At 38.0% G+C, this 25168-nt stretch overlaps 4 protein-coding genes across 11 annotated transcripts in view; 2 read left to right on the forward strand and 2 right to left on the reverse strand.

Annotated features, from left to right (window-relative positions):
- Positions 1-657: 657 nt before the first annotated feature.
- Snx3 (sorting nexin 3) lies at positions 658-10463 on the forward strand. The gene is made up of 4 exons (XM_034973368.2): positions 658-934; positions 1336-1431; positions 2143-2245; positions 5777-10463. The coding sequence occupies exons 1-4, from the start codon at positions 764-766 to the stop codon at positions 5902-5904; spliced, it is 498 nt and encodes a 165-aa protein (XP_034829259.1). The 5' UTR covers positions 658-763; the 3' UTR covers positions 5905-10463.
- Positions 10464-11011: 548 nt separating this feature from the next.
- LOC117986650 (cAMP and cAMP-inhibited cGMP 3',5'-cyclic phosphodiesterase 10A-like) lies at positions 11012-19586 on the reverse strand. Of its 6 annotated transcripts, XM_034973524.2 has the most exons (15): positions 19170-19580; positions 18288-18386; positions 17094-17296; positions 16475-16648; positions 15599-15747; positions 15007-15176; positions 14544-14677; positions 13828-13946; positions 13466-13703; positions 12912-13067; positions 12485-12586; positions 12275-12352; positions 11899-11997; positions 11550-11719; positions 11012-11151 (listed from the first exon to the last, which is right to left on the reverse strand). In XM_034973524.2, exons 1-15 carry the CDS (start codon positions 19492-19494, stop codon positions 11028-11030), a joined length of 2340 nt encoding a protein of 779 aa, XP_034829415.1. In that variant the 5' UTR covers positions 19495-19580; the 3' UTR covers positions 11012-11027. The 6 variants fall into 6 exon arrangements, with proteins under 6 accessions (XP_034829415.1, XP_069358020.1, XP_069358019.1 ...); XM_069501919.1 differs by lacking the exon at positions 12912-13067 and having other exon boundaries at positions 19170-19584; XM_069501918.1 differs by lacking the exon at positions 12275-12352 and having other exon boundaries at positions 19170-19582.
- A 587-nt stretch (positions 19587-20173) lies between these two features.
- On the reverse strand, positions 20174-23040 carry LOC117986311 (ashwin-like). Its single transcript, XM_034973142.2, has 3 exons — positions 22866-23040; positions 22445-22792; positions 20174-21591 (listed from the first exon to the last, which is right to left on the reverse strand). Exons 1-3 carry the CDS (start codon positions 22938-22940, stop codon positions 21529-21531), a joined length of 486 nt encoding a protein of 161 aa, XP_034829033.1. The 5' UTR covers positions 22941-23040; the 3' UTR covers positions 20174-21528.
- Positions 23041-23718: 678 nt separating this feature from the next.
- The window catches only part of LOC117986310 (blood vessel epicardial substance-like), a 65747-nt gene continuing 64297 nt past the window's right edge, over positions 23719-25168 (forward strand). For all 3 annotated transcript variants that reach the window (XM_069501941.1, XM_034973141.2, XM_069501940.1), the window contains exon 1: positions 23719-24545. In XM_069501941.1, the coding sequence (XP_069358042.1) occupies positions 24072-24545 (474 nt within the window). In that variant the 5' untranslated portion in view covers positions 23719-24071. The remainder of the gene's footprint in view (positions 24546-25168) is intronic.

Genomic DNA, 25168 nt, shown 5'->3' on the forward strand with positions numbered 1-25168 from the left:
AAGGACTTTATTTGTACATTCTAAAACCGATTTTTATTTATTTTTAGGCATAATAGTTTTTGATTTATCGTGCAAAATGGCGATAAAATACGATTGTGGTACGGAACCCTCAGTGCGCGAGTCTGATTCGCGCTTGGCCGGTTTTTTCTAATATCGCAATACTGAAATTGAACTCAAAAGTCAGAAAACATCTATAGATTAGAGACTTGACAATTTCATAGGCGAATGCTACACCTACACACTCGAGTCGATCTAGATCGGCGATATTATGCCTACCATTTTTTATTGGGACCTACACTCACACACAGACCTAAGCACAGCAAAGGCGCTTGTTCATAAACACTTCATTCAAAGAGTAAAACGAATGCACGGTAAAAGGGTCTATTAAGACTATGGATCGATCCAAATATCGCCGATCTAGATCGAGTGTGTAGCATTCGACTTAATTTTAGTTTATTGATTAGATCAAACTATTCTAAATGAATTTGTTTTTACTTATTTTGTACTAAGTAACTAGTTAATCAGTTACCTTCGACTTAACTAGTTACGCCATTTTTTTAAACTGATAATTACATAACGTATATTGAACGCATAGTCATAATAAATATTTACTCCATGGTTGAACGCAACCATAACATGGCCATTTTTCAAACCAAACGTCAAAATGTTGATTCACTGTCAATTTGTCAAATTCATTTGCTTTGCTTTTTGATTAGTGAGCCGTCTTTATTAAGTTTGTGATTGTTTGTTTTATAAAAGAGTTATGATGGCTGAAGACGCAACAGCCGACGCGACAAGACGCTTAAATGTTAAAAAACAAACTCTAGACGACGCGTACGCGGCCCCGGCAAACTTCCTCGAGATCGACGTGGTGAATCCCGTAACGATGGGAGTCGGGAAGAAACGCTATACCGATTACGAAGTTCGCATGAGGGTAAGTCGGGCAGGATGCAGTCAATGCCTTAAAGGGATAATTGGATTAATCGGTCACGCCACTTCGATGTTTGCGATGTGTAGCTGCGACTTTTTGTGGGCGGATCGTGTGCCAAATCATACCAACGTCGACTGGCAGATGATAGCGTAACTCATTGATAAAAAACTCGGGAATGAATTGCCCTATCTAGTTCGAAGTGATGTTGTGATAACAAGAAATGCCAGGCCAAGTTGTGGGATTATTCTCAGGCCAGGGTGCATTTGGAACCCTTGTAGGTTTAGTTTTATAAACAATTTATCACAATCATCACAAAAGAAGTACTGTTCAAAATTCCATAACAGTTCTCGAATTCTATTTATGTAAAGATTGTTTTGAGTTTTACTACCAATTCCTGCTTCCAGACCAATTTGCCAGTGTTCAAAGTGAAAGAGTCCAGTGTAAGAAGGCGGTACAGTGACTTTGAATGGCTCAGAAACGAACTGGAGAGAGATAGTAAGGTTAGTCTAGCATTGAAAGGGTAAAATTTAAGCCTGTAGGTATAAATATTAAACATAATGTATGATATTTCTTGTGTGTATGAACAAACTTGTGAATGAATATGACATTTAGATCATTGCTATAGTTCACAACAGTTAGGAAATTGTAACAGAACATAGATATCATTGATTCATGATCAAACAGAGAGTTCACTCTGTCATTGCTGTATGACTACAATAGTCTTATAATCACAGTGCAAGGAAAAAATTCAGTTGCTTTTAATATTTGAGGCAGAGTCATAGCACATAAAGCTGTCACTGTACTTTTCTTAACAGCTTATAAAAGTGGCTTATGGAGGCTGTGTCTCATCGCTGCTCATACGAATTCTGCTATGTGGAAAGTGGCAGCAAAAAATGAAAATTAGAAAAAAATCATAGTGGAGTTTGCCAAGAGGAACAATATTATGCAGTCCCTCTTTGTTCAAAAGTGGAGCTTAGAGCCTCAATAGCTCAACCAGTAAAGGAGTGGACTGAAAACCGAAAGGTCGACGGTTCAAACCCCGCCCGTTGCACTATTGTCGTACCTACTCCTAGCACAAGCTTGACGCTTAGTTGGAGAGGTTTAAAAGCAAAAAAAATAAATAGTGGAAGAGTAACTGTAAATCAGAAGTTATTCTGATCGTCATGCTAGGTCCTCAGTTCTGTTTTTAATATGATTTCCGTTAATTTCAGATAGTAGTCCCTCCCTTGCCCGGTAAAGCCCTAAAGAGACAATTACCATTTAGAGGGGATGATGGCATTTTTGAAGAAGAATTCATTGAAGACCGTAGAAAAGGTAAAATTTATTCCAATTAAATTTTTTTCACTTTGCCAATCTCAAACATAGATTGGCTAAACATAGGTGATATTTACAAGTGTGTGCAAGTACATAGGTGCAATCTATTCCCTCACTCTCATAGTCAGGTACAGCTGTTCAAATAACCATATGAGCTTAATATGAGGTATTTATTTCGAAATTACAGACAGACACTACAATTTTATTTATTGGTAGAGATAAAAACAATATTAGCTAAAATGCATGATACTGGTTTGTTGCATGATGCTTCATACAAGTCAACCTTGTACTGCAGCATTACCATTTTATGAATAATCCAATTAAATGCGTTAATAATGCTAATAGATTTATATTATAATTCTGTTTATACTCTGTGTATGAAGAGTTTGTTAGGTCTTCCATTAGTTGTCAGTTAGGGTTCTGTACCTCAAAAGGAAAAACGGAACCTTTATAGGATCACTTTGTTGTCGTCTGTCTGTTTGTCTGTCAGTCTGTCAAGAAACCTACAGGGTACTTCCCGTTGACCTAGAATCATGAAATTTGGCAGGTAGGTAGGTCTTATAGCAGACACTCGAGGAAAAATTTGAAAACCGTGAATTTGAGGTTACATACCACAAAAAAATTAAATTCTGGTCATGAATTAATAATTAATATTTTCAAGTTATAAGCAAGATAACTATATCAAGTGGGGTATTAAAGGTCTTCACCGGTGCATTCTAAAACAGATTTTTATTTCTTTTTATGCATCATAGTTTTTGAATTATCGTGCAAAATGTCGAAAAAATACGACTGTAGTACGGAACCTCGTTGCGCGAGCCTGACTCGCACTTGGCCGGTTTTTTGTTAAGTGTGCCTAAAAACTTTTTGATCTGGTTCCTCCTTCATCTTTTTTAGCTTTCCATACCTGAAAGGTGCCAACAGGGCCTTATTATTAAGCCTTCACTGTCCGTCCGTTTGTCTGTCAGCGGGCTGTATCTCGTGAATTGTAGAGAGTTGAAATTTTCACAGAGTGTGCTGCTATAACAACAAATAATAAAAATAATAAAAATAGTCATCATGAAAATTTAAAAATTAAAGTGTTTTTTCTATTTTCTTGTATGATGGTACGGAACCCTACGTGTGTGAGTCTGACTTGCACTTGTACGACTTTTACTGTACTACTGCAACAAAAATAATTATTATCACCAACAAAAATTGATCTGCTACCAATATTTATCTGTTCAAGGTTCATTAAACTAACATTTTTGCTTGATTGTCAAATTTTGCATAGCAAGTAGTTTGTGATTCATTGCTAGTTTTGTCATTATAGTGACTCATACGATATGTCTACGTCATATTTTATCAGTGTATGATGAATAGGGTATTTAGGAGAAATATGTAAAACTAGCTTATGCTCGCGACTTCGTCCGCGTGGACTACACAAATTTCAAACCCCTATTTCACCCCCTTAGGGGTTGAATTTTCAAAAATCCTTTCTTAACGGATGCCTACGTCATAATAGCTATCTGCATGCCAAATTTCAGCCCGATCCGTCCAGTAGTTTGAGCTGTGCGTTAATAGATCAGTTAGTCAGTCAGTCAGCCAGTCAGTCAGTCAGTCAGTCAGTCAGCTTTTCCTTTTATATATTTAGATTGAAAGGATAAAGATCATGAATTAAGTAATTTGACAACAGAATCCGTATTAATAATATGATAAATTAGCTGAAGCCCGCGACTTCGTCCACGTGGATTTAGGGTGTATAAAAATCCTGTGGGTATACTTTGATTTGTTTTGTAGGGTTCCGTACCTCAAAAGGAAAAACGGAACCCTTATAGGATCACTTTGTTGTCTGTCTTTCAAGAAACCTATAGGGTACTTCCTGTTGACCTAGAATCATGAAATTTGGTAGGTAGGTAGGTCTTATAGCACACGTAAGGATGAAAATCCGAAAACCGTGAATTTGTGGTTACATGTTATTACAATTTAAAATGGGTTCATGAACAAATTGGTATGGAAGATAACTATACCAAGTGGGGTATCTTATGAAAGGGTTTTACCTGTACATTCTAAAATGTCGAAAAAATACGACTTCAGTATGGAACCCGGTTTTTACGGCATAAAAAGCATTTTGTGTCTATTTGCAGGATGCAAGCTATCTCTGGAGTCTGTAATCTGTATCTACCGATTTTCATCAAAATTGATTAAGTTCAGATAAGCCGTCAAAAGCTACCAGACGTCTGTCTGGTAGCTTTTGACGGCTTATCTGACACACACACTTAGACACACTTTTGCATTTATAATATTAGTATGAATTATCATACTTAGGTATCTATGATTTGATAATCCATACTTGAATAATAAACATTTTTTTATTATTAAAGTCTGTTTTGTTTTTATGAAGTTACCTCGCTTGTTCAACCTTCAATAAACGAATTTTTGCGGCAGCGATAAAGGTCTTTGCACTTTATCCTTACGTGATAACATGACTGATACAACTAACTTGGCTTGTGTCTAGTTTCAACACGTGTAGGTATGTATGTATGAAGTCGGGCGAGCATAAAAGAAACTAGAAATCAAAGCGCGTAGCTCGCCCGACTTCAACATACATAGTACATACCTACATATTGAAACTAGAAACAAAAGTTCAAGAGGAAAAACGGAACCCTTATTTACTTTGTAGTGGTTTTGGAAGTCAGTTTTTTTAATATTTTTTTTAGAGTATCCACGTCCTCTTCTTACTGATCATGTTATATGAAAAGGACAGTCGATACAGTTTAACAGTTTTAAATTTAATTTAGAGCTGTCAAACCTCATGACTTAAGCTGCCAGTTGCGAGCCTATTGCTTAAATTTGTACCGTGCACTACTAGAGTCACATTGTAAAAAATTCATGTGCCGTCCTTTTTCAGCAATATTAAAAAGAAAAAGATGCAGATACGGTTCTTGCAATTTAGGAAGGCTAGTGAACTTTACTTGTGGTGACGTCGTTTACATGGTCATTGCGTAAGTGTGCGTGCATGTCAGACAAATCAGTCGCGAGCTAGCGCTGTCAAACGCACACATTTAGTGTACTTTGCGTATACCGAAACGACTTAAACACAAGCATGAGTCAGTGGCCTTTGTGAAATGCAAGAACTATACTTTAGCGTTTAAACTACCGTGAGTGATTTCCATTATAAATACTATCTGTCCCGGCTTACTCACGTGTATAGTCGACGTTAGCCCGACTAGTTTCGAACCCATCCGGGGTCCTTTTTCAAGGGAGTCCGTCCGCGCACGCGCCGCGGTTTTGACTGCGGGACGCACGTGCCGCTGCCCGTAGAGCCCGTTGTGAGGGTGGCTGGGGTGGGGGGCAAAAACGCGGCGCGTGCGCGGTCGGACTCCCTTGAAAAAGGACCCCGGATGGGTTCGAAACTAGTTGGGCTAACGTCGACTATACACGTGAGTAAGCCGGGACAGATAGTATTTATAACTATACTTTAAATTAAGTTTAGAGAAAGACAGCAGAATCGGCACCAATGATTAATTCCTTGATTCATCTGTTTACTCCCAGGACTGGAAGTATTCATTAACAAGATCGCGGGTCACCCGCTGGCGCAGAACGAGCGCTGCCTGCACATGTTCCTGCAGGACGCCACCATCGACCGAAGCTACGTGCCCGGCAAGATACGCAACACTTAACCCCCTCACTCTCGCACACCCAACTACTAACAAGGAACTCTAAAACGATTCGCAACTCACCTTATCGCTAGGCTGTCGAGCTAATTCCGTTGATCCATCCTAGGGTGTCAATTTTACCCACCCTGGACCTGGACTAAAAAATGATATAACAAAATTCTGTGTTCATTATTGGTTTGGCGGCTGGTCCGTTGTTCTTGTAATAAAAATTATTATTATTTTTAAATTTAATAGACTAAGCTTTCACTGATATACATGACATGATGATGCGTCTATATCAGAAGTGCTTTGAGTTTTCCAAATGTAAATGTTGAGGCAATGATTTCAAACCCGAGCCGTAGGCGACGGTTTTGAAACGCCTTTTAATTTATATCAATGCACATTTTGTTCATCACGCTTAGTAATTATTTATTAATTATCAATGCAAATGTATACAGTACATAATAAGGAAAAGGAAAAGCTGACTGACTGATCTATCAACGCACAGCTCTAACTACTGGACGGATCGGGTTGAAATTTGGCATGCAGATAGCTATTATGACGTAGACATCCGCTAAGAAAGGATTTTTAAAAAATCAACCCCTTAGGGGGTAAAATAGGGTATTCATATTTGTGTAGTTTACGCAGACGAAGTCGCGGGCGTAAGCTAATTGACACATAGTTTATAAAATCCGCTAAGAAAGGATTTTTGAAAATTCAATCTCAAAAGAGGTTTGAAATATGTGAAGTCCACACAGAGGTAGAAGCGGGCACCCCTACCCAGCCTAAAACTTAAGCGGGAAAACAAAGAGTTCACGCTAGATTTTAAACTGCCTGGGACACGGATCTAACAAGCATAAGGTATGATTTATGTCAACACGTGGCGGGTGTGGGCCGCGCAGGGTTGCCAGATCTTAAAACCGAAAAGCCGAACAGACCAGCCAGTTGAGCCGGACATTTGGGTAAAAAGGCTGGACAATCTTAATTTTTCAGTCTTAGTATAACACAAAAAAACAAGGCTTTTATATTTTTTACCTTAAAATCTCCTCAAATTCTAATAAAATAACAATAAAATAAATGAACCAATCTTTTTTCAATAATCACTTATTAATACATTAAACAAAATTAAACAAACCTAATGAATGAACCAGTCCTATTTACATAATCATCATTCTTCAATCTTCACACCTACTATTATTTCAAAATGTAAAAAATTGTCAATTTTAAAAAGCCGGACAGGCCGGACTCCGTCTAATTTGGCCGCACATGCAACCAAAAAGCCTGACTGTCCGGCTTTATCCGGACGCCTGGCAATGCTAGGAGCGCTACGTACTAGGCGCGTCCCACACTGTCTCAGTTAATTAAGTTAGTGCCAACAAGTAGCGACTTTGTATCTATATTCTATATTGAGGTGACGAAAATTGTATGGGAATCGTTTTAAAGTTCAACCCAAATTAAATGAATTGCAGTAACTGGAAAACAAACAGCTAAACGATGAAAAACAATATTTTTGAATAAAAAAAACCGAATCACAATTCGCAAAACATTTTGCACTTCATTCCATGCAGATAGGAAAATTACAAAAATAAATACCACCTGCCATAAAGTAAATAAATAGTCTATGGAATTACTTTGAGTAAAATGTGTTTTTAGAACAAATGTGCTATGAAAGTTAGGCTGGAAACGTAAATAATATAATAAGAGGTCCTAGTGTAACTTTTAAAAGTGAGTTTAGCTAACTTGACATGAGCGTTGAGGTAAATCCGTATTTAAGGGTTCTTGTCCACTAAAGCGAAGAGGAGCTGAGCTGTGTTGAGGAGACCAATTACATTAGGTACATAGATATGACGTAATTAAATTGACACGTTATTTTTGAATAATCTGATTGGTTTGCTTATCACATCTCCGCTCTGCTCCGCCTGCGTTTCCACTGACGTGGAGCTGGGTGGAGTGGAGCGGAGCGGACCATGAATAGGCCAATCACAGTGCTCGAAATCTCCACTCCACATAAGTGGAAACCGTGTGATTCAACGGTCATTTCACGGTCCGCTCTGCGTCAGTGGAAACGCACCCTTACCCTCAGTAAGGAAGGTGATGTCTATCAACACAATTGTAAAATGCCAAAAGGTTTTTATAGGCAAAAATCGGGCAGGCGTTCTCTCGCTGCGCGTGATTTGAAACATGCATTAATTTTATTACTATTTGATACTTGCCATTATTATGTGTGAAGAAGAAGTAATGTGGTTAATGCAGTTATGAGAAGTTATGAGGCTCTATTAGACGGACAGACAAATGTAGACTCCTCTCTTCGCTCTGTCATTATTACACTAGGGACTCCATTAACACACGCGACGCGCCGTAACGGTCGAGTCGAGTATAGTTTTATGTTTCTGCCATTATTAATTTGTTTGCTAAGAAATGACCAAATGTAAACAAAATGACGACTGCTTTAATTATTAGAAATATACTTTTTTATTTAATCATATCAGAACATTGGATGCTAACCATCTGTGTATGAAAGCTGCCAATGTCACGTTCGCAAAAACATATGTCTAAAAGAGACGGAACTATATCAATGGTAGTATTAGGGTGCGTTTCCACTGAAGCGGAACGAAGCTGAGATGTGTGTTTTTGACCAATCAGTTTATATGCTTCAATAAGTTAATTGATTGAAAACAATATCTTCGCTGCACTCCGCTTCAATGGAAAAGCATCCTTACAACTTATACCGTTTACATCTTTCGCCATTTCTCAGCAAACAGATCTAATGTTTAAAAAGTAAGCAATATTATTAATCTGTTATCATTATTATAATAATATGATTGGTTCATTAGTGAAAATGATCATTTTAAACTTCACCATTATGTTTTGTTAAATAAAATGACATGTTGTTAATGGTGTACTAATTTTGCAGTTTTAGGCATAATAATAATTATTGTATTTATGCCACAGACTAAAGGAAAAAGATAGATATATCTTATCAGGCCACCAATAAATAAAATAGAGATTCCCTGTCCACTTTTACTCTCTTTTTCTCTGTACTGTAAATGTTTTTCGTACAAATAAATAAAAAAAATAAAAAAAAATAGGACTGAAGAAACTAATTTTAAAAAAGCAGAACTGATTTCTTTGAAATTGAAATAATAACTGTAACCTCGGAAACTGTCGCGCTTTTAAAGTTAACCACCTCTTTAAAGTTAACCACCTCTTTAAAAAGTTAACCACCTTTTTTAAGTTGGAGATCAATAATTTCAATGTGTATTTAGCAAATAATGGGACATTTACACATTCGCAAAAGAGGGCGTGCCGAGTGCAGAGTAGGGAAGTGTGCTACCGCGGCAATGCCAGATTATGCGCGACATGTCGATGACATTAGCGGCGCGACGTGCTGAAGTGACGAATGTGTAAATGCAGGGTAAGAGTGCTGGCTTCACTTTTATTACTTTTTTACAAGTTTGTTGCGTCGAACTTCTTCCTTTATTCTGTGTAACTATTTATGCTTATACATATAAATCTCATTGTTTTATTCAAACTTAAGTTTTAAAATTATATCGAGTGTATTTATTGTCTATTAATGTAATTAATTAATTATTACTCAGTGGGTAGTGTAAGATGATTTACACAGACGGAAGTATCAAATAATAATTTTACGGTGATATTATACTTGGTATATTAAATTTAATTTATTCATAAAATAAATATTGTTAACTAGCTGATGCCCGCGACTTCTTTCGCGTGTATTTAGGTTTTTGAAATCCCGTGGTAACTCTTCAATTTTCCGGGATAGCCTGTGTCCTTCCCCGGGGTATAAGCTAACCCTGTACCAAATTTCATCAAAATCGGTTGAACGGTTGGGCCGTGAAAAGCAGACAGACAGACAGACTCACTTTCGCATTTATAATATCAGTATGGATTTAAAATTAACAACAAAAATAAAAAAATTGTACTGATGTAATCTTTTTGTATAGCAACATTGTTGAAGGTCACGGGAACTAAAGAGCTTCCGAGACGGTCAAGTACGTAGATTTGTTTTGATTGATCAAGCTGCTTGATGCAAGCCTGATAGGCCAGCCAAGCGACTTGATCAAGCAAACGGCACTTTTGTCTTTAGCTCAACAGCTAGATTTAGGCTGGGATCTGTAAAACGTACTTTGAGTTTGCTCAGATAGTTAAAGCTATATAGATTTATATCTCTACATAAGCCTGTCTCGTTTTAACTTTTAACACTGTCTTAAGTCTGAGCAAAGTCAAAGTATAAACTTTCGATATCCGCCTCAGTTGAGTATTCTCTCTACATTTGGGAGTCTATGACATATTTTTGAGTCTGTTTTTAAAATTCTACCAAGGATAATGTTGCCATCATAAAAAAGAAAATGCGTTGCGATGCAAACAACTGAAGTTGAAAATAAATCTATGATATAGATGTAAATTAGGTTTAGTTTTATTTTGTATGAAACCGGGATAAAGTTATTAGCTTTATGTGCAGAGTTTAATAAGAGTTGAACTGATGATTTAGGCCGGTGTTACACTATCACTATCCAAGTAATGAATATTCCTAAATAAAAAAAAATGTAAAATCTTAACTTGTGTTATTCATTTTCGCCTCTAAACATTAACCGTCTTACCACAAAAAATAAGAGTATTATTGATGTCTAAGTAACTATTGATAGATTTCAATGGAAAATCTGTCAAGATAAACGCACACTTTCTAGTCTAGGTAAGTATTTTGTGATAAGACCATAATACCTACTGAACTATATTATTAGCCAGGGACAAGTTCCCCTACGGAGCACGAGATTTAAGTTTCCGAAAATAGAAACTTAGGATAAAATACGAGCATATCATAGGTATAATAATAGGTGGCAACATGCAGTCCTAAGGTGGCATGGCGCCAATTTTTTGTGTCAACTGTCATGTCAAAAGTACGGTTTTGGTCTTGGACTCATTGGTTGAATATAAAGTTAAACAAACATTCCTCCCAGTATTGAGGGCAATACGCAGAGAAACTTTCAGCCTTTATAAAATAAGGAAGGTCTGGCATGCGCCGGCTCTCTCTCTATAACCTTTCGAAGAAAAAGCCAAGAATAAAATATTTTTATTACCAATTTTATTTATGAAAATATAAAATAAAAGCAAGATAGTAGTTATTATGAGTCGCTATCAAGTTTAATTACAATGCGATGTCGCCCTGTGCTCTGGATGGAATCATCTTGTCTCCACAATTTTTGTCCGCGCATTTCTATCTCTTCGTGCCAAGCTTCTTGCGTTTTTCTGGAAATTATCAAATCATAATAAGTTTAAGAAACTAAAAACAAAAATATTAAAAATCGAAAAAAACTACAACGATTATGTCTGAGGTCTGTATTAAGCACAGTGACCAGGAGATAATTTTTGAGAGGACAGTTCTGACGCGCTTGAAATATTTACGCATGAACTGTTAATTGTACCTACTTACATGTTTTGTAAACAAACTTAGGTGTGTTCATTAATTCATTGGTGTGTATTTGCCGACTTATTATTGAAAAAAAGTTGAAGTTTAAGGCATTATTTTATTACTAATGTTGAATGCCTATTTTATAACATTTATGTTTTGTACTTGCTTCGCTGGCGTTTATGACTGCAGCGTGTAGCCCCTCGCTCTTTGTCGCTCTATCTTGCGTTTGCGTTACCTGCAGTTGTCGATGAGCGGGCTAGTGTTGGGGAATATGTTCTGTAACAGCAGCAGGCACGGCAGAACTACCACTGACAAAAACTGGATCTGTTCGGCCGGCTGGTTCACGTTGCGGCGCCGGTCCATCATGCTGAGTGGTGTGTAGCCCATCGCACGCTCCTTGTCACCCTAGCATAGGTGTAGAATAAAAGAAGAAAGATTATATTTTAAGCATTCACAGGTTCGTAATAAGCATCAGGACAGACCACACCACTGTTGTGTTTGCAGATTCAGATTTTGTGTGATCTCATTGTAGAGTTACAATAGGCATCAGCAAAATAAATTGTTAGAACTTGTGGGGTACGTACCTGATTATAGAACTCTTCATAAATATCCAGGGCTATAGCCTTGGATACGCCGAACGGTTTACAACATCCAGATAAATCGCTGGTGGTCATCAAAATACCCTAAATGGACAAAAGAAAGTCAATGCCAAGTTACAAAAAAAATTGCCAACCATCCAGAATTTTCTGCAACGTCCTACTTTTTAAGAGAGCCACAGTAAGTAATGTAAAAATGTTCATTGTAATATTTAATTTAATTTAAAACAACTTTATTGTTAGGTACTAAAATTACAGAGAGTAAGAATACAGGATACACTTAAAAAACAAAGGTTGACCTTATCACTAAAGTGATCTCTTCCAAATAATATTGTACTAATACTACTTATAGAATTAAACTTACTTTTAATAACCTGCGATGTGAACTGTCAGTCCAGTCAAAAGCACGTTCAGTTAAAACTGGTGTGAGTTGGGCTCTTATCTAAAGCAAGTATGAAAAAATTTTTTTTTTCGCATTTATAATAAAGGTACCTACTGATTATAAATTGTGCAGTTGTTAGTATATTACAAAAGTTTAAAAATTTTCGGCATCTATTTAGTAGCATATTAATACCTGGAAGTATACTGCCAGGTCTGTGCAAAGTATGTTGTATTTTAATTCCTGCAAAATGCGGTCGCGATCAACAATGGAAAGTTTGCTTAGCAAATGTTTGTCCTGTAATCAAAATTTCCAATTACTAATTATTTACTATTAAATCTCAGGTTGGCTGAAGTTGCAATGGGCAGGCCATGTCTGTCGCAGAACCGATGGCTAATGGGGTAAGTAGCTGTCTTTTGGAGTGGAGACCGCGTACCGGTAAGTGCAGCATGGAACGACCTCCAGCGCGCTTGACTGATGACTTTGAAATGAAAGGTGGAGGACCATGTGCAAGGGCCCGCTTTTGGAAAGGTCTATTTCCAGCAGTGCATGGAAATAGGCTTTTGAAGATTCGGAAGACTAATTACAGGACTACATAGACAAGTAAGGAATTTAAGATTACCTCAATGATTTTTTTTGCCAAGAAGTAATGATGATACTCAAGCGTCGATGATTTGTACATCTGTGCCAGAGGATGCTTACTTAAAGATAGGAAGTTGTTGTTAAATCCAGGGTGGTCTATATCATGGCATAGTCCTGCTATCATCAACGCTGCTGTCTAGAAGATAGGAAATGTTTGTTTTTATTATGAAAAGTCATAAACATCGAATGTCAGACTGTAACAAAATTGAAATCTGGAGTATAAAGGGAAAACATGATGATTTATGATTAATTGATGGTGAGCCCATAAAAGTAGATCTCCATAATGACGAATGATAGATACGTCGTGTTTGGCCTCCCTTTATTATACAATCGCGAATCGTCGCCAACCTTTTTGGCCTCTGCTGGGTAATGATTATAATAACTCTGTACAATTCACCGCTACTACTGCGAAGGTTTACCGAGTGACCCGCAAGGGGCGCCAGGGCCCAAGAAAACTTGTTAAGTACTATCATGGAACAGAATTAAACCTTATGCATGCAAAAATAAAACAAGATTCAAAATCAAGTTAAGCACCTCAACGAAATCAAAATATCCACAATTGTTGACCAATATCAAATACATCGTGTGCGTAAAGCAGAATGCGTGTTCCGCATTATGATACGGGTTATTTCTGTAACACTGCAGGATAGTTAGTGTGAATTCCGCCAAATTGTGCCTCTCGAAATTTCTGTCTGCGAAAGTTTCCACGAACATATAGCAAAGAAGACCTGGCATGTCTTCTTTGCTGCCTTCGCTTATGTGGTAATCAAAGCTGTAAATTAAGAAACTTCAATTTTTTTATTCTGTGAATAAGTTTGTGATGTTCTACAAAGCGTTGGGTACCTACACAATATGCTGTGATATTAGACAGAAGAACGGTATTATAGATTAGGTACCTTTTAAAATTATTTGGCGGTAGAAACAATGAATTTGTTTCCATAATCTCATCCATATCGTGGCGACATGGGGTTAAGTGCAACACCATTAGATCGTTGTAAACTTTATTTAGGTTTCCCTGGAATTACAATATTGAAAATGATTTGTCTAATAAAGATTAAACACGGGAACATGAAAGAAATTTAATCCAAAGTTTTCCTCTCCCATTTTCATTTTTGGCCATTTATATTGTTGCGTTCCGTAAAAAATCGGCTATACGACTCAAATCTTCTCCAGAAACAAGTTGTTTTAGGAAATTAGAAATCTAGCTATGTGAATGTGCTAGGTATTTGAAAAATACTCTAAATAGTTTACTTATTTACTAGCTTATGCCCGCGACTTTGTCCGCGTTTCAAATCCCTGTTTTACCCCTTTATAGGGATTGAATCAAAAATCCTTTTTTAACAGATGCCTAGTGTCTACGTCATGTTAATAGCTATTTGCATGCTAAATTTCAGCCCGAACCGTCCAGTAGTTTGAGCTGTGCGTTGATAGATCAGTCGGTCAGTTTTTCCTTTTTATCAAAGAACGAAAGAAGGAATTCTGCATTAGTCATCCAACGTTCGGTCTAAAACAGATACAGAGAAACAGATACAGATAACAGACATAGAGAACGACAGTCTTAAAATATGGATAAGTACATACATTTTTTTTTAATTTATAGACTAGCGCTTACATGGAATATTTTATTCTGCTGCATATTGTAAAAGTGCACAATCAGCGAGCAGTAGCTGATAAACACTTGGAATATGGTCTCATCTTCAGAGTTGAACGGCTGTGCGTTTGTTTTATTGGTTAGTTGGACGATACCTGTGACATAAACTGAGTTAGAAAGAAACATAAAAACAGCGATGAAATGACGTGACAAATATATTATAAAGAAGCGATCGTAGTTTTCTCCCTCTTCAATGAAAAAAATAATTAAAAAGAAGAAATAAGGTTTTTTCTTAAAAATAAAATAAAGATGTGGTGACTATACAAACCAATTCCTTAACGTATTATACCTACTTTATAAAAAATCGAATAAGTTATAGTGTCTCTTAAAAGTTAATAATGTGGTCACCCTACCAAAGTTTACCGTTCCATAGACTTAAAACACAATTTAAAATAGACATTTTTATTTTTGATAAAAACCTCACCGATTACACCAGACTTGTCCATAATCGGCGCGGCCAGGCAGGATCTGACTACAGTCCCTGTGGTGGGGTCTATCTCTTTGGAAAATCGCGGGTCTTTGTAAGCGTCGCGGACATTTAATGTTTCTCCTGTCTTGGCTACCAGTTCTGCTGGCGTCGGCTCTTGGCTTAGGCTATTAAGTAACAAAGATTGAGACTTTCGATTAGTGGACACTGTGAGGGACTGCTGACGCTTAGTGTTTTGCCATGTTGGCCTTTTTGTAAAACCTAGCACGGTCAAGCAGTTGTTCCCCGACCACCGCGTACACTGGTCCTATCCTGTCTTGTATTTGTGTTTATAACTTCAGAGTTATAAGAGTCAAAGAAATGATTAAAGCAGTACCTAATGAACTGTTAAACTTTTGTGTTATTTACCCCGATAGACTGACAAAGGAACACGGCGCTATTGATCGTCCATCCGTCTATCTCTCAGCACGCTGTATCTCGTGAACCGTAATAGGTAAAGTTGAAATTTTCACAGAATGTCTGTCTTATAATAAAAATTCAAAATGGCCGCCATGAAAATATGTAGGTATATTAAATAAATGTTACTTACTTTACCCTGATCTTCTTCTTAGGCATGGTGGACTTCTCGTTGGCCCAGCCGTCTTCCCACATGTCGGCCAGCACGTGCTCGTCCGTTTGTTCCTTGTCCAGGATGTAGAAGCTGCTTCGCATCACACCAATGAAGGACTTTACTACTGCCTGACATCAAATTTTTTAATTTATATCGTCGTCATCCATTGCCGGCTCTACCTATGGCTATGGCTATAGCACACGAGTAGAATCTACTCATGTGGCTATGGCTCACGTCTGCAGCGCACACGGTATAGGAGTGTGAGTATGACAGGACAGTGTCGAGCGCCGCTCGCGACGCCTCCAAAGAGCATGCATCGCTCAGGCGCGAGCGCTCTCTTTAAATTAAATATTTTTGAATTAACGACAAAGTTGTGCGTTGTTATTCTTGATAGATATCTTCCTTTCTTATAAAATACTTTTACTCGCCTACCTTCCTTTCAAAAAAATACTTTTACTCGCCTACCTTCCTTTCAAAAAAATACTTTTACTCGTCTACCTTGCGGGTCAGCGAGAGGCATACCACCAGCGAAGTGAACGGACTATTGCTTCAATCCCAACACCATTTGTACCCGAATTTCCGATCACTGGTGAATAAGTACCATAAGTACTCTAGTTTTACCCGCGCGCCAACTAGAGGGTCCCAGGGTTTGCATCCGAGCGCTACATGGCCAGCTGACCCTGCTTGGAAGATCAGTCCTACCTACCTAAACCTACGTGGTACCTATTCTTTTACTAACGTGTGACTAGCGATTCTCTTATTTCCTATTTGCCACTTTATGGGAGAGTTAGAGATTTCAAAAAAATCCACCTCTTCCAAAATATTTAAAGGAGTGCCTGTATAGTGAAGCCTCACCAGCATGTCGGTGAGCATGGTGTCGATGGAGGCTAGGTCGCAGAAGTAGTTCTGCAGCAGCGCGCGCAGCTCTCGGTTGAGGTGGGCGGTGCGCTGCAGAGTGACGCGCGCTTGCGCCTGGTGCACGGCCGCTCCCGCCCAGCACGCCACGCTCACAACTGTGTACAGTGTGTTCTAGAAATGGTAGAAACATTCATTTTCCCACAGGAAAGCTAACACCAACAATGACTAAAAAAATCACACATAACATAGGAAAGTATAGAGTAGTACGCGACAGGTCGAAGCGCGGGGGCTGTGCGAATTTGTGGGGGTTCCCTACGCGACTCTCTACCTATCGCTAACTATACTTATACCTACACGTTTTAGAATACCGATAGATAAAGATAATTACGGTGATGCACTAATGAATTTTAAAACGACTCTTCCAGAAGACAATCCCACTTGATCCAATGCATTAGCTTAGAGTCATCCCATACTTATTGCGGCACAATGATGCCCCGTTTGTCAAACTTGAATTTGGTATAAGATATACGTATGAAGCTATTCTGATGTAACTTTGAAGGCAGAACAGCAGCATGTACATACGTTTAGGTAACAGGTAGGTAGGTATATTTCTCACATGGTCATATGGCTCCGAGTGAGTCCTGTACAATTCCAGCACAGCATAGCAGTCCCCGTCCGGCTTTACCACGGGCATGCACAGCGCCACCTGCGCGTCCAGCCAGCACAGACCCTCGGCGAAGCGTCTGTCGCGCTGCACATCTTCTATCAGCAAGTACTCTTTAGTCGCTGCTACGTGCGCTGCAGCGATTTTACCTTCCTCTAGTAAAAGAAATCATTAAATGATATGATATCAGCTAAGATACTGACGCCTAATAGCCGGACACCCTCGATTGCCAAGCTTAGGCAGTTGCTTAACATAAAAGTCGGCCTACACCCGTTCGGTACCCTCATTCCGCACATTGTCTTGATTACGTGACTTTTGACTTTTGAGTCGACCAATACAAAAAACAAAACAAAACAAAGCATTCTCCCGTCCCCCGCCAACATTTCACAACTTTGTTTTCATGCAAAACCATGTACTTAGCTAGGTACAGTACGAGGCCAAAAGTAATGTACATCGGCCTTTACTAAGTTTACATGAATAAAAAAACATTCTATTCTATTCTATTCTATTTAGAATGACATTTCGCTTTGTAGAGTGTTGTCTCTGTCACTCATACCTACCTATATAAAGTTTTGTCGGTTTCAACGACCGAAACAGTGCTCTACGAATCTGCTATCTTCTCCTAAAGGTAGATGTACATTACTTTCGGCCGCGTACTGTATATGCGTATACTCTTGAGGTTGAATTCTCTGTATCGACCAGACCAAAGGCAGTTCAAAGATTTTAAGTAAGATTTTCTTTAAAACGAATCATGTCATGCAGTTCAAGACTGATCAACTCGATTGATGCACTGATAAGGGTATAAAAGTCGTCATAGCCTACTGGTTAAGACATTCGCCTCCTCTTCGGGAGGTCAGGAGTTCGATCCCGGGCACGCACCTCTAACTTTTCAGGTTATATAGGTACCTATATGCGTTTTAAGAAATTAAATATCACTTGCTTTTGCGGTGAAGGAAAACATCGTGAGGAAACCTGCATGCCTGAGGGTTCTGCATAATGTTCTCAAAGGTGTGTGAAGTCTGCCAATCTCCACTAAGCCAGCGTACCTTCTCATACGAGAGACCCGTGCTCTGTAGCGAGTCGGGCAATTGGTTGTACATATTGTAGGTAGGTAGTTGTTGTATAGGGTATCAGCTATTCACTAACCAATAGGTATGTTGAGTTCGTGTCGTTCAGGATTCAAGGTATTTTGAGTCATCAAGACGATTTCATTTCTCAACTTGTTCACTATATAAACGAAAACTCCTAGAAAAATCGCTTAGGTTTAAAATGCTTAATGAAGTATGTTACTTATTAGGCATATCTACATTCTACATAGCTGCCGATTCTTTTAAAACCCAATGATAAAATTGGCAGCGACCAAAGAAATTGTATACTTACCTATAGTACGCGACAGGTCGTGATGGCAATCGGGGAGGGAACTCTCCGCACACCCACACAGTCCCCGTGCTAACCCGATGCGGGCGAGCGCGGGTGATATGCGGGTGTACGGGGCGTTCTCCCGCCTCATATCCAAAATGCCATCTCGACCTGTTGCGAACTATACCTACATAATATAGTGGAGATTTTTTCTAGGTATGACAGACAATATGCCCTGCGTCTTCATCCGCGAACATTTCGTGTTTACTAAATTTACTCTGATTTTCCGAGATAAAAATAGTATTTCTCCCAAAATGCAAGCTGTCTCAGTTCCAAACTTCGTTAAAATCGGGTAAGCGGGATATTGACAAGAACACTTTCGCATTTATAATATTGACTATTTGATTGATACCCGCGACTAATTGATCCCCGTTAATTTCGTGGGAACTGTGACTTTTGGGGATAAAAATTTAGCCTACTTACCTATATGCGCACTTATTCGGAATGTAAGCTACTCTACCGTCTCTACTCTAATCTTTTGTAGGTACAGCTTTCATCTAAAAGCTGTAAAATGGATGGGCCGTGAAAAGGTAACAGTCAGACAGATACACTTTCGCATATATACTTAGTTTAGCTTAGATACCTACCTAGCTTGAATTGAATATTTACCAGAACTGTTAGTAACCGTTTTCAAAACATTAGCAGTTTCATACAGCAACGCATCGAGGTCTACAGTGTCCTCCAAGAAAACATTGAACCTATTGATATCCAGATAGGTCCCCTCTTTACCCTCCTCCTCTTTTAGCCCTTTCCTCTCAATCTGCGCGTACGGCGCGATCACACGACGAGTGACTTTGTCTAGTTTGTTCGACGCTACCAAGAAATGGGATTGGGATTTGGGAACACTGCTAGGTTTCCTGTCATCACTACCCTGGTTTATAGTGTCCAATCTGCTCTTGATTGACTTGGCACTACGAGGCATTGGGTCGCTCATGATTTCTAGTTTTCGAAAGAAACTCACTTGAATTTCTAGTTTTTCAAATCAACTCGCGCGAATTTCTAGTTTTTCAAACCAACTCGCTCAAATTTCCAGTTTTTCAAACCAATTTGCTCGAATTTCTAGTTTTTGAAATCAACTCGCTCGAATTTCTTGTTTTTGACACCATATCTAGACACCATCTGACACACTAGACAATTTTGATTAGTCATCATTGCTTAATTTTTATTCTTATAAAATATTTGCCCATTATTTACCAGCCTACCTAATAACACGCGTAGCTGCGTAGTCAGATCAATGAGGTACTTATAATGCGTCCAAATCGAGTTCTCACGCGCCATTTTTACTTTGTGCCAATTGTCATGTCAAAAGTACGCATTTAGTCCTTATTTTTACCCGCACAGCCCCCGCGCTTAGCCGGTTCGGGATAGCGCGGGTGACGGGCGAGTGTGCAGGGCGTCCTCCCACTTCACCTCATACTCCGATTGTCATCTCGACCTTTCGCGAAGTATACTTCGTACCCCAATCCGATATCGTCAAAAACCGATATGATAAGTAGGCACTTTGTCCATTCTTCATTGAAATTTGAATTTTTTAAAATAAATAAATAGTATTTTAAAAGGCAATGCATTTTGAATAGGTACTTACTTAAATTGTTCAAAGTTAAACTACAAAATACAAAATATACCACATTTTATTCCAAATATATCTACTTACTTATTTTATTATGATCTTGGATACAATACAATTTGATTATTATTTAACTCATTTTAGTAAAAAAATTACAGCGAATATAATTAACACGTAGTTATCTTAAAAGTAACTAATAATGAAAGTGACATATTTTTCTTTTCAATAATAAATACATGAGTTAACAAAAAAGTACAAGCAATTTTTAATATAGTCTCGCAAATTGCTATTGCGCTGCAACCATGTCTCATTACCATCGAAATAACGTCATTTTGACGTCAGCTGAAATAAAAATATACCATCAGCTCGAAACTTCAGTCTAGTGACTCTGACGTCACTAAAACGGCGGCCACGCGCATTTGCAATTTGCGGGACTTATAACAACATCTAATGAGTTGATGACACACAAACATCAGGCTAATATACAGAAGTTAAAAATTAAAAATAATTGAAAATATATAATTACAGCATTATTGTAAACTAGATTATGCCTTCAATTTTGTCAGCGTGGATTTAGGTTTTAAAAATCCTGTGGAGTTTGGGAACATTTCTCCAGGATAAAAAGTAGCCCATGTTCGTCTCGAAGATATCCAATCTCTCTTTCCAAAGGTCAAAATCGGTTAAACAGATGGGCCGTGAAAAGATCACAAACAGACAGACACATTTATGATATTAATATGGATTAAATTTTCATCAGTCAAAGAATATAACCATACATACATATTTACAATACCCTAGCACAGTACTTTGATAGCAACAATGTGACAATCGCAATCACTTCTATACATTATGCCAAGTGCCAAAAAGGTTGGAACTCTTTCATTTTATGAGATAGCCTATGTCACTCTTATGTGTCCATGCAAAAATCACGACGATCCGTTACTATGTTGCATCGCGATTGAAGGACAAAAAACAAAACCAGTTTCCGTTTACAATACATATTAGTAGGATTATGTGGCAAACACTTTATCCATTGGCTTAAAAGACATTTTTCGAGTGCAATGAAATCATGATAAGCAATGAGAATTTTTTGACAACCTCCCTGGTGCAGTGGTGAGCGCGAGCCAATAAATGAGAAGTCCCGGGTTTGATTTAAATAGGTGAATTTATAATTTCAAAATTGACTCTGAACTGGTGTAGTGGGAGTCCACAGTCCACAGCCATGGCTAATTACCACCCTAGTAGTGTGTAGAAACTTATAGAGGCTAGCCCACTATTACCACTTACCACCAGGTGAGATCACAGTCAAGGGCTAACTTGTAAATAAAAAAAAATAGAAATGATCAAGTGCTAGAGGGAGACTGCAGTTAGCTAAGTTACAGTTCCTAAGATCGCATTATTTTAGGGCCATGTTATAAGTTTCCTGTCCTTCTTGGGAGGCGGACTGTCCATAACTGGGGATACCTAAAACAAGAAATAAACAGTTGAATTTAAATAGAGTTACTAGAGGAACTAAAATTAATTGAAAGATCTAAATGTAGTGCTATCATTTTTACCAGGAAACATTATGAAAAAGATAGCAATATATTATTTAAATGTGTCATTTTAGTTTAGAGACTGTACAACAGAACTTGTAGCTTTAGTTTTAAGTTTGCGTAATAATTATCACCACTATATCTTAGAAATCCAACATCTGACCATCAAAAAGAGTTATTAATTACCTAGTTTGAATAAATCATTTGACTTTGACTTTGAATTAGCCACATAGTTAGAATATTATAAGGACTCAACCCACACAATTAATTTCTAAATGTGTAAACCGAAAAGGTGACTGATCTATCAACATACAGCTCAAACTACTGAACGGATCTGGCTGAAATTTGGCATGCAGATATCTATTATGACGTACACATCCACTAAGATTTTTTTAAATTCAATCCCTAAGGCGGTAAAATAGGGGTTCGAAATTTGTGTAGTTCATGCGGATGAAGTTGCAGGCATAAGCTAGTTTCTAATAAAATGTGTCTGAACCAACAAAGCAAATCCATAATATTTTCCTTCAATTGTCACTTGATCACCAAAGTTACGGATTACATTGTTCTTCAATTAATGCATTTCTACAATAAAAAACTAAGCCTTAGTCCTACAAATGCCATTGAAAATATATTGAATCAAAATATTATATCAACTGTTGACTTTCCACAACCCAGTCCCTACCTCATGGGCTATATCTATAGTGAAATGGTATACCTACTTATTGTTATGGATTGAAATATATAAAGTAATTTATCATTTGTAATACAATAATCCAACTTACAGCATCAACAGACATCTTCCTCTTGTTTACATTTATGCTGAAACTTGGATACTTATTATTTTGTGCCTGATTGTCCAATTTTATTCTCTTCATATGACATGACAGCAAATCTGGCGGTGGCTTTAGTCTCTCACAAGGCGAGTGTAAGGACTTCTTGCTGACGCTGTTATAGTTGAACGTGTTTAACTTTACGACAGGCTCGGGACTCGAAGGTCTGACTTTGTTTAGAACTTTCCCTCTACCAGAATCTCTGTACTTTCTCTGCCCGTACGGCACACAAAACTGATGAAACAAGTCCAATAGCTCATCTCTCGCCATCCTGTGCAAGTTTTGAATTCGCAAATGTCGCTGAAAAGAAATACAATTATATAATAATACAAAAAACAGGCGAAATTGCGTGCTAGTAGAAACCTTAGGATACCTCTTGAATAATCTGCATTAACTGCTCGTTTGTTAATAGCTCCGGATGCAGCAACATTTCACAAGGTATAGCCATTGTTCTGTATCACATTACACACATTTTTTATTATGAATTTAATGCGTTTTTATAGATTTTTTGCAAAAAGGCGCCAGAGTGCCAGCAGCTACTTGGCCAAAACAAGTTTGACAGCACTTTGACAGCTGACAATTAAAGATGGCTGACTGCTGTCAAAAACAACAGATATAGTAATATAAAAAATCTGTTCCCAACAGACTAAAATTAAATAATCTTATTTTAATCTGTTGGTAACAGCACAAACTGTCAACTATTAATCGGTAAATAATTTTTATGTAACCTGTGAATATTCGTACAGGCCAGTGTTTCTACTTTTTGGGATTTCGCCCTATTTTAGGGACCCTATTTTGTAAGACGTCCGTTCGTTCATCCGTCTGTCTGTCAGTGGACTGTATCTCATGAACGGTAACAGGTACAGAGTTGAAATTTTTTACAAATGTGTACCTACATTTCTATTGCCACTAAAACAACAATATACTGAAGACTTCAAAGTAGCTGCTATGAAACAACAATAAAAAGATATTATTTTGAAGATGTTTTTTCTTGTACGATGGTACAGAACCCTTCGTTTCCGACTAGCACTTGAATGGTTTTTGTAGATGTAGATTTTTAATATTTTTACTAGATTAATTAACTAATTATTATGATTTTGCGCCAAAGTCATTGAGGGATAGGCAGATTCCTCCAGAAATAAAATGAAAATCGTGATTCGTGAGTGGAAACTGGAAACACTGTTTATGGTCTCTCTCACACACACATTTCACAGTACGACTGTCATTTCTGCACAGGCTTCGATTGTTTGCTTCACTGTTTTCCAATATTTTATTTTGGACTCTTGACCGAATTTGTTGACTCGCTTTAGTTAAAATAATTTTGCGTTACCTCATCGGTGTTATTTTGTAACAAGTATTTTTGAGTGGTTGCATTTTTAGTCGCTTTATTTTGTAGTAAAAAAAATAAACCTCGCAAAAAAGTTTAATACCTTCATGTTACTTAAATTACTCAATTACATAAAAAATAGTGTTCGTACTGTTGTGATTTGAGTGAGATAAAATAGCGCGCCAATGCACGACGCCGCCGGGAAAATATCGATGTGTAAAGTGGACCGGGAGCGTTTTATTCGGTGGGACTATGTTGTTTCTCAGTGCCTTAGCGATAGGGATGATTACTGGCTTGCAGAATGTTACCACGGAGGTGCCGACGACGGAGAGTGACGTAGAGTCGACTACTGACATGGGGCTTCCGGAGCCGACGAAGCCCTCCGTGGTTACTGACTTCGTGAACGTGACGATTCAGGAGCGCTCGATGTGGGACCTGTACTTGAACCACTGCCCCAAGTGGCGTCCTGTCAACCATGTATTCTTCCAAGCAGCCAATGTGTTCTTCTTGCTGTCGTTCCTGGCTCCGCACACCCCCGGCGGGCTGATCTGGCTGCGGGTGGCGCTGATCGTGGGGTGCGCATTCTCGGGCCTGTGGGCATGGAGTATAGAGTGCTACTTGGATGCTGTGGTGTGGAACAGTGTGTTTATTGCTATAAACTTTGTGTACTTCTCAGTGCAGTTTTACTTGCTGCGTCCCATCAAGTTTCATAAGGATATTGAAGCGGTAAGATTCATGATTACTTACTTAAACTTATTTTTTCATTTTATTAGATACTACAAGCTGATGTCTGCAACTTCAATCCAGTAGAACTTTCATTTTCCAGGATAAAAAGTTCCAAATCTGTACCAAATTTCATCAAAATCGGTTAAACTGTTAGGCTGTGAAAAGCTAGCAGACAGACAGACACACTTTTGCTTAAATAATATTAATAAATGTATGGCTAATGGACTAAGAGCCAGTGTGTGCCAGACAGACAGACAGAGTGTAGACAGAAGTTTGGATCATGGTGGCTTTTGGAGATAACAGGTAATAAAGGTGTAAAAAAAACCTACATCAAAGTATAATGTCTCATTTATTTTATTATCTTCAATTATTAGTATTAGAAGTTACGTCATGCATTGGCAGACACTTAGTATTGTGGCAATCCCCTGCCAGACAGCATTAAACTTAAACAACTCATTAAACTTTAAGGGTGTCTGGCACGGGTTCGCCACTTCACTAGTGTCTGGGAATGCATGATCTGATTCCTAATACTATTCCGAACAAAATATAAAAAAATTAGACTTTATCCTTAAATATAAGATTTTATACTTCTTTGTTACCTTTTGTCCTGCCAAAGACCATAA

This window comes from Maniola hyperantus, chromosome 11, assembly GCF_902806685.2.
Source record: "Maniola hyperantus chromosome 11, iAphHyp1.2, whole genome shotgun sequence".
In the NCBI taxonomy this organism is placed as follows: Eukaryota; Metazoa; Arthropoda; class Insecta; order Lepidoptera; family Nymphalidae; genus Maniola; species Maniola hyperantus.

Excerpts from the sequence above, each read along its gene's own strand:
- Snx3 (XM_034973368.2), top strand. The coding sequence starts at position 764 with ATGATGGCTGAAGACGCAACAGCCGACGCGACAAGACGCTTAAATGTT. Across the intron at positions 1,432-2,142 it reads AACTGGAGAGAGATAGTAAG|ATAGTAGTCCCTCCCTTGCC; the intron begins GTTAGTCTAGCA and ends CGTTAATTTCAG. Across the intron at positions 2,246-5,776 it reads CATTGAAGACCGTAGAAAAG|GACTGGAAGTATTCATTAAC; the intron begins GTAAAATTTATT and ends GTTTACTCCCAG.
- LOC117986650 (XM_034973524.2), bottom strand. The coding sequence starts at position 19,494 with ATGAGCGACCCAATGCCTCGTAGTGCCAAGTCAATCAAGAGCAGATTG. Across the intron at positions 12,353-12,484 it reads ACCTGGCAGTATACTTCCAG|ATAAGAGCCCAACTCACACC; the intron begins GTATTAATATGC and ends TACTTGCTTTAG. Across the intron at positions 11,152-11,549 it reads CCGCTCATCGACAACTGCAG|AAAAACGCAAGAAGCTTGGC; the intron begins GTAACGCAAACG and ends GATAATTTCCAG.
- LOC117986311 (XM_034973142.2), bottom strand. The coding sequence starts at position 22,940 with ATGGCTATACCTTGTGAAATGTTGCTGCATCCGGAGCTATTAACAAAC. Across the intron at positions 22,793-22,865 it reads TAATGCAGATTATTCAAGAG|CGACATTTGCGAATTCAAAA; the intron begins GTATCCTAAGGT and ends ATTTCTTTTCAG. Across the intron at positions 21,592-22,444 it reads GGAAGATGTCTGTTGATGCT|GTATCCCCAGTTATGGACAG; the intron begins GTAAGTTGGATT and ends TTCTTGTTTTAG.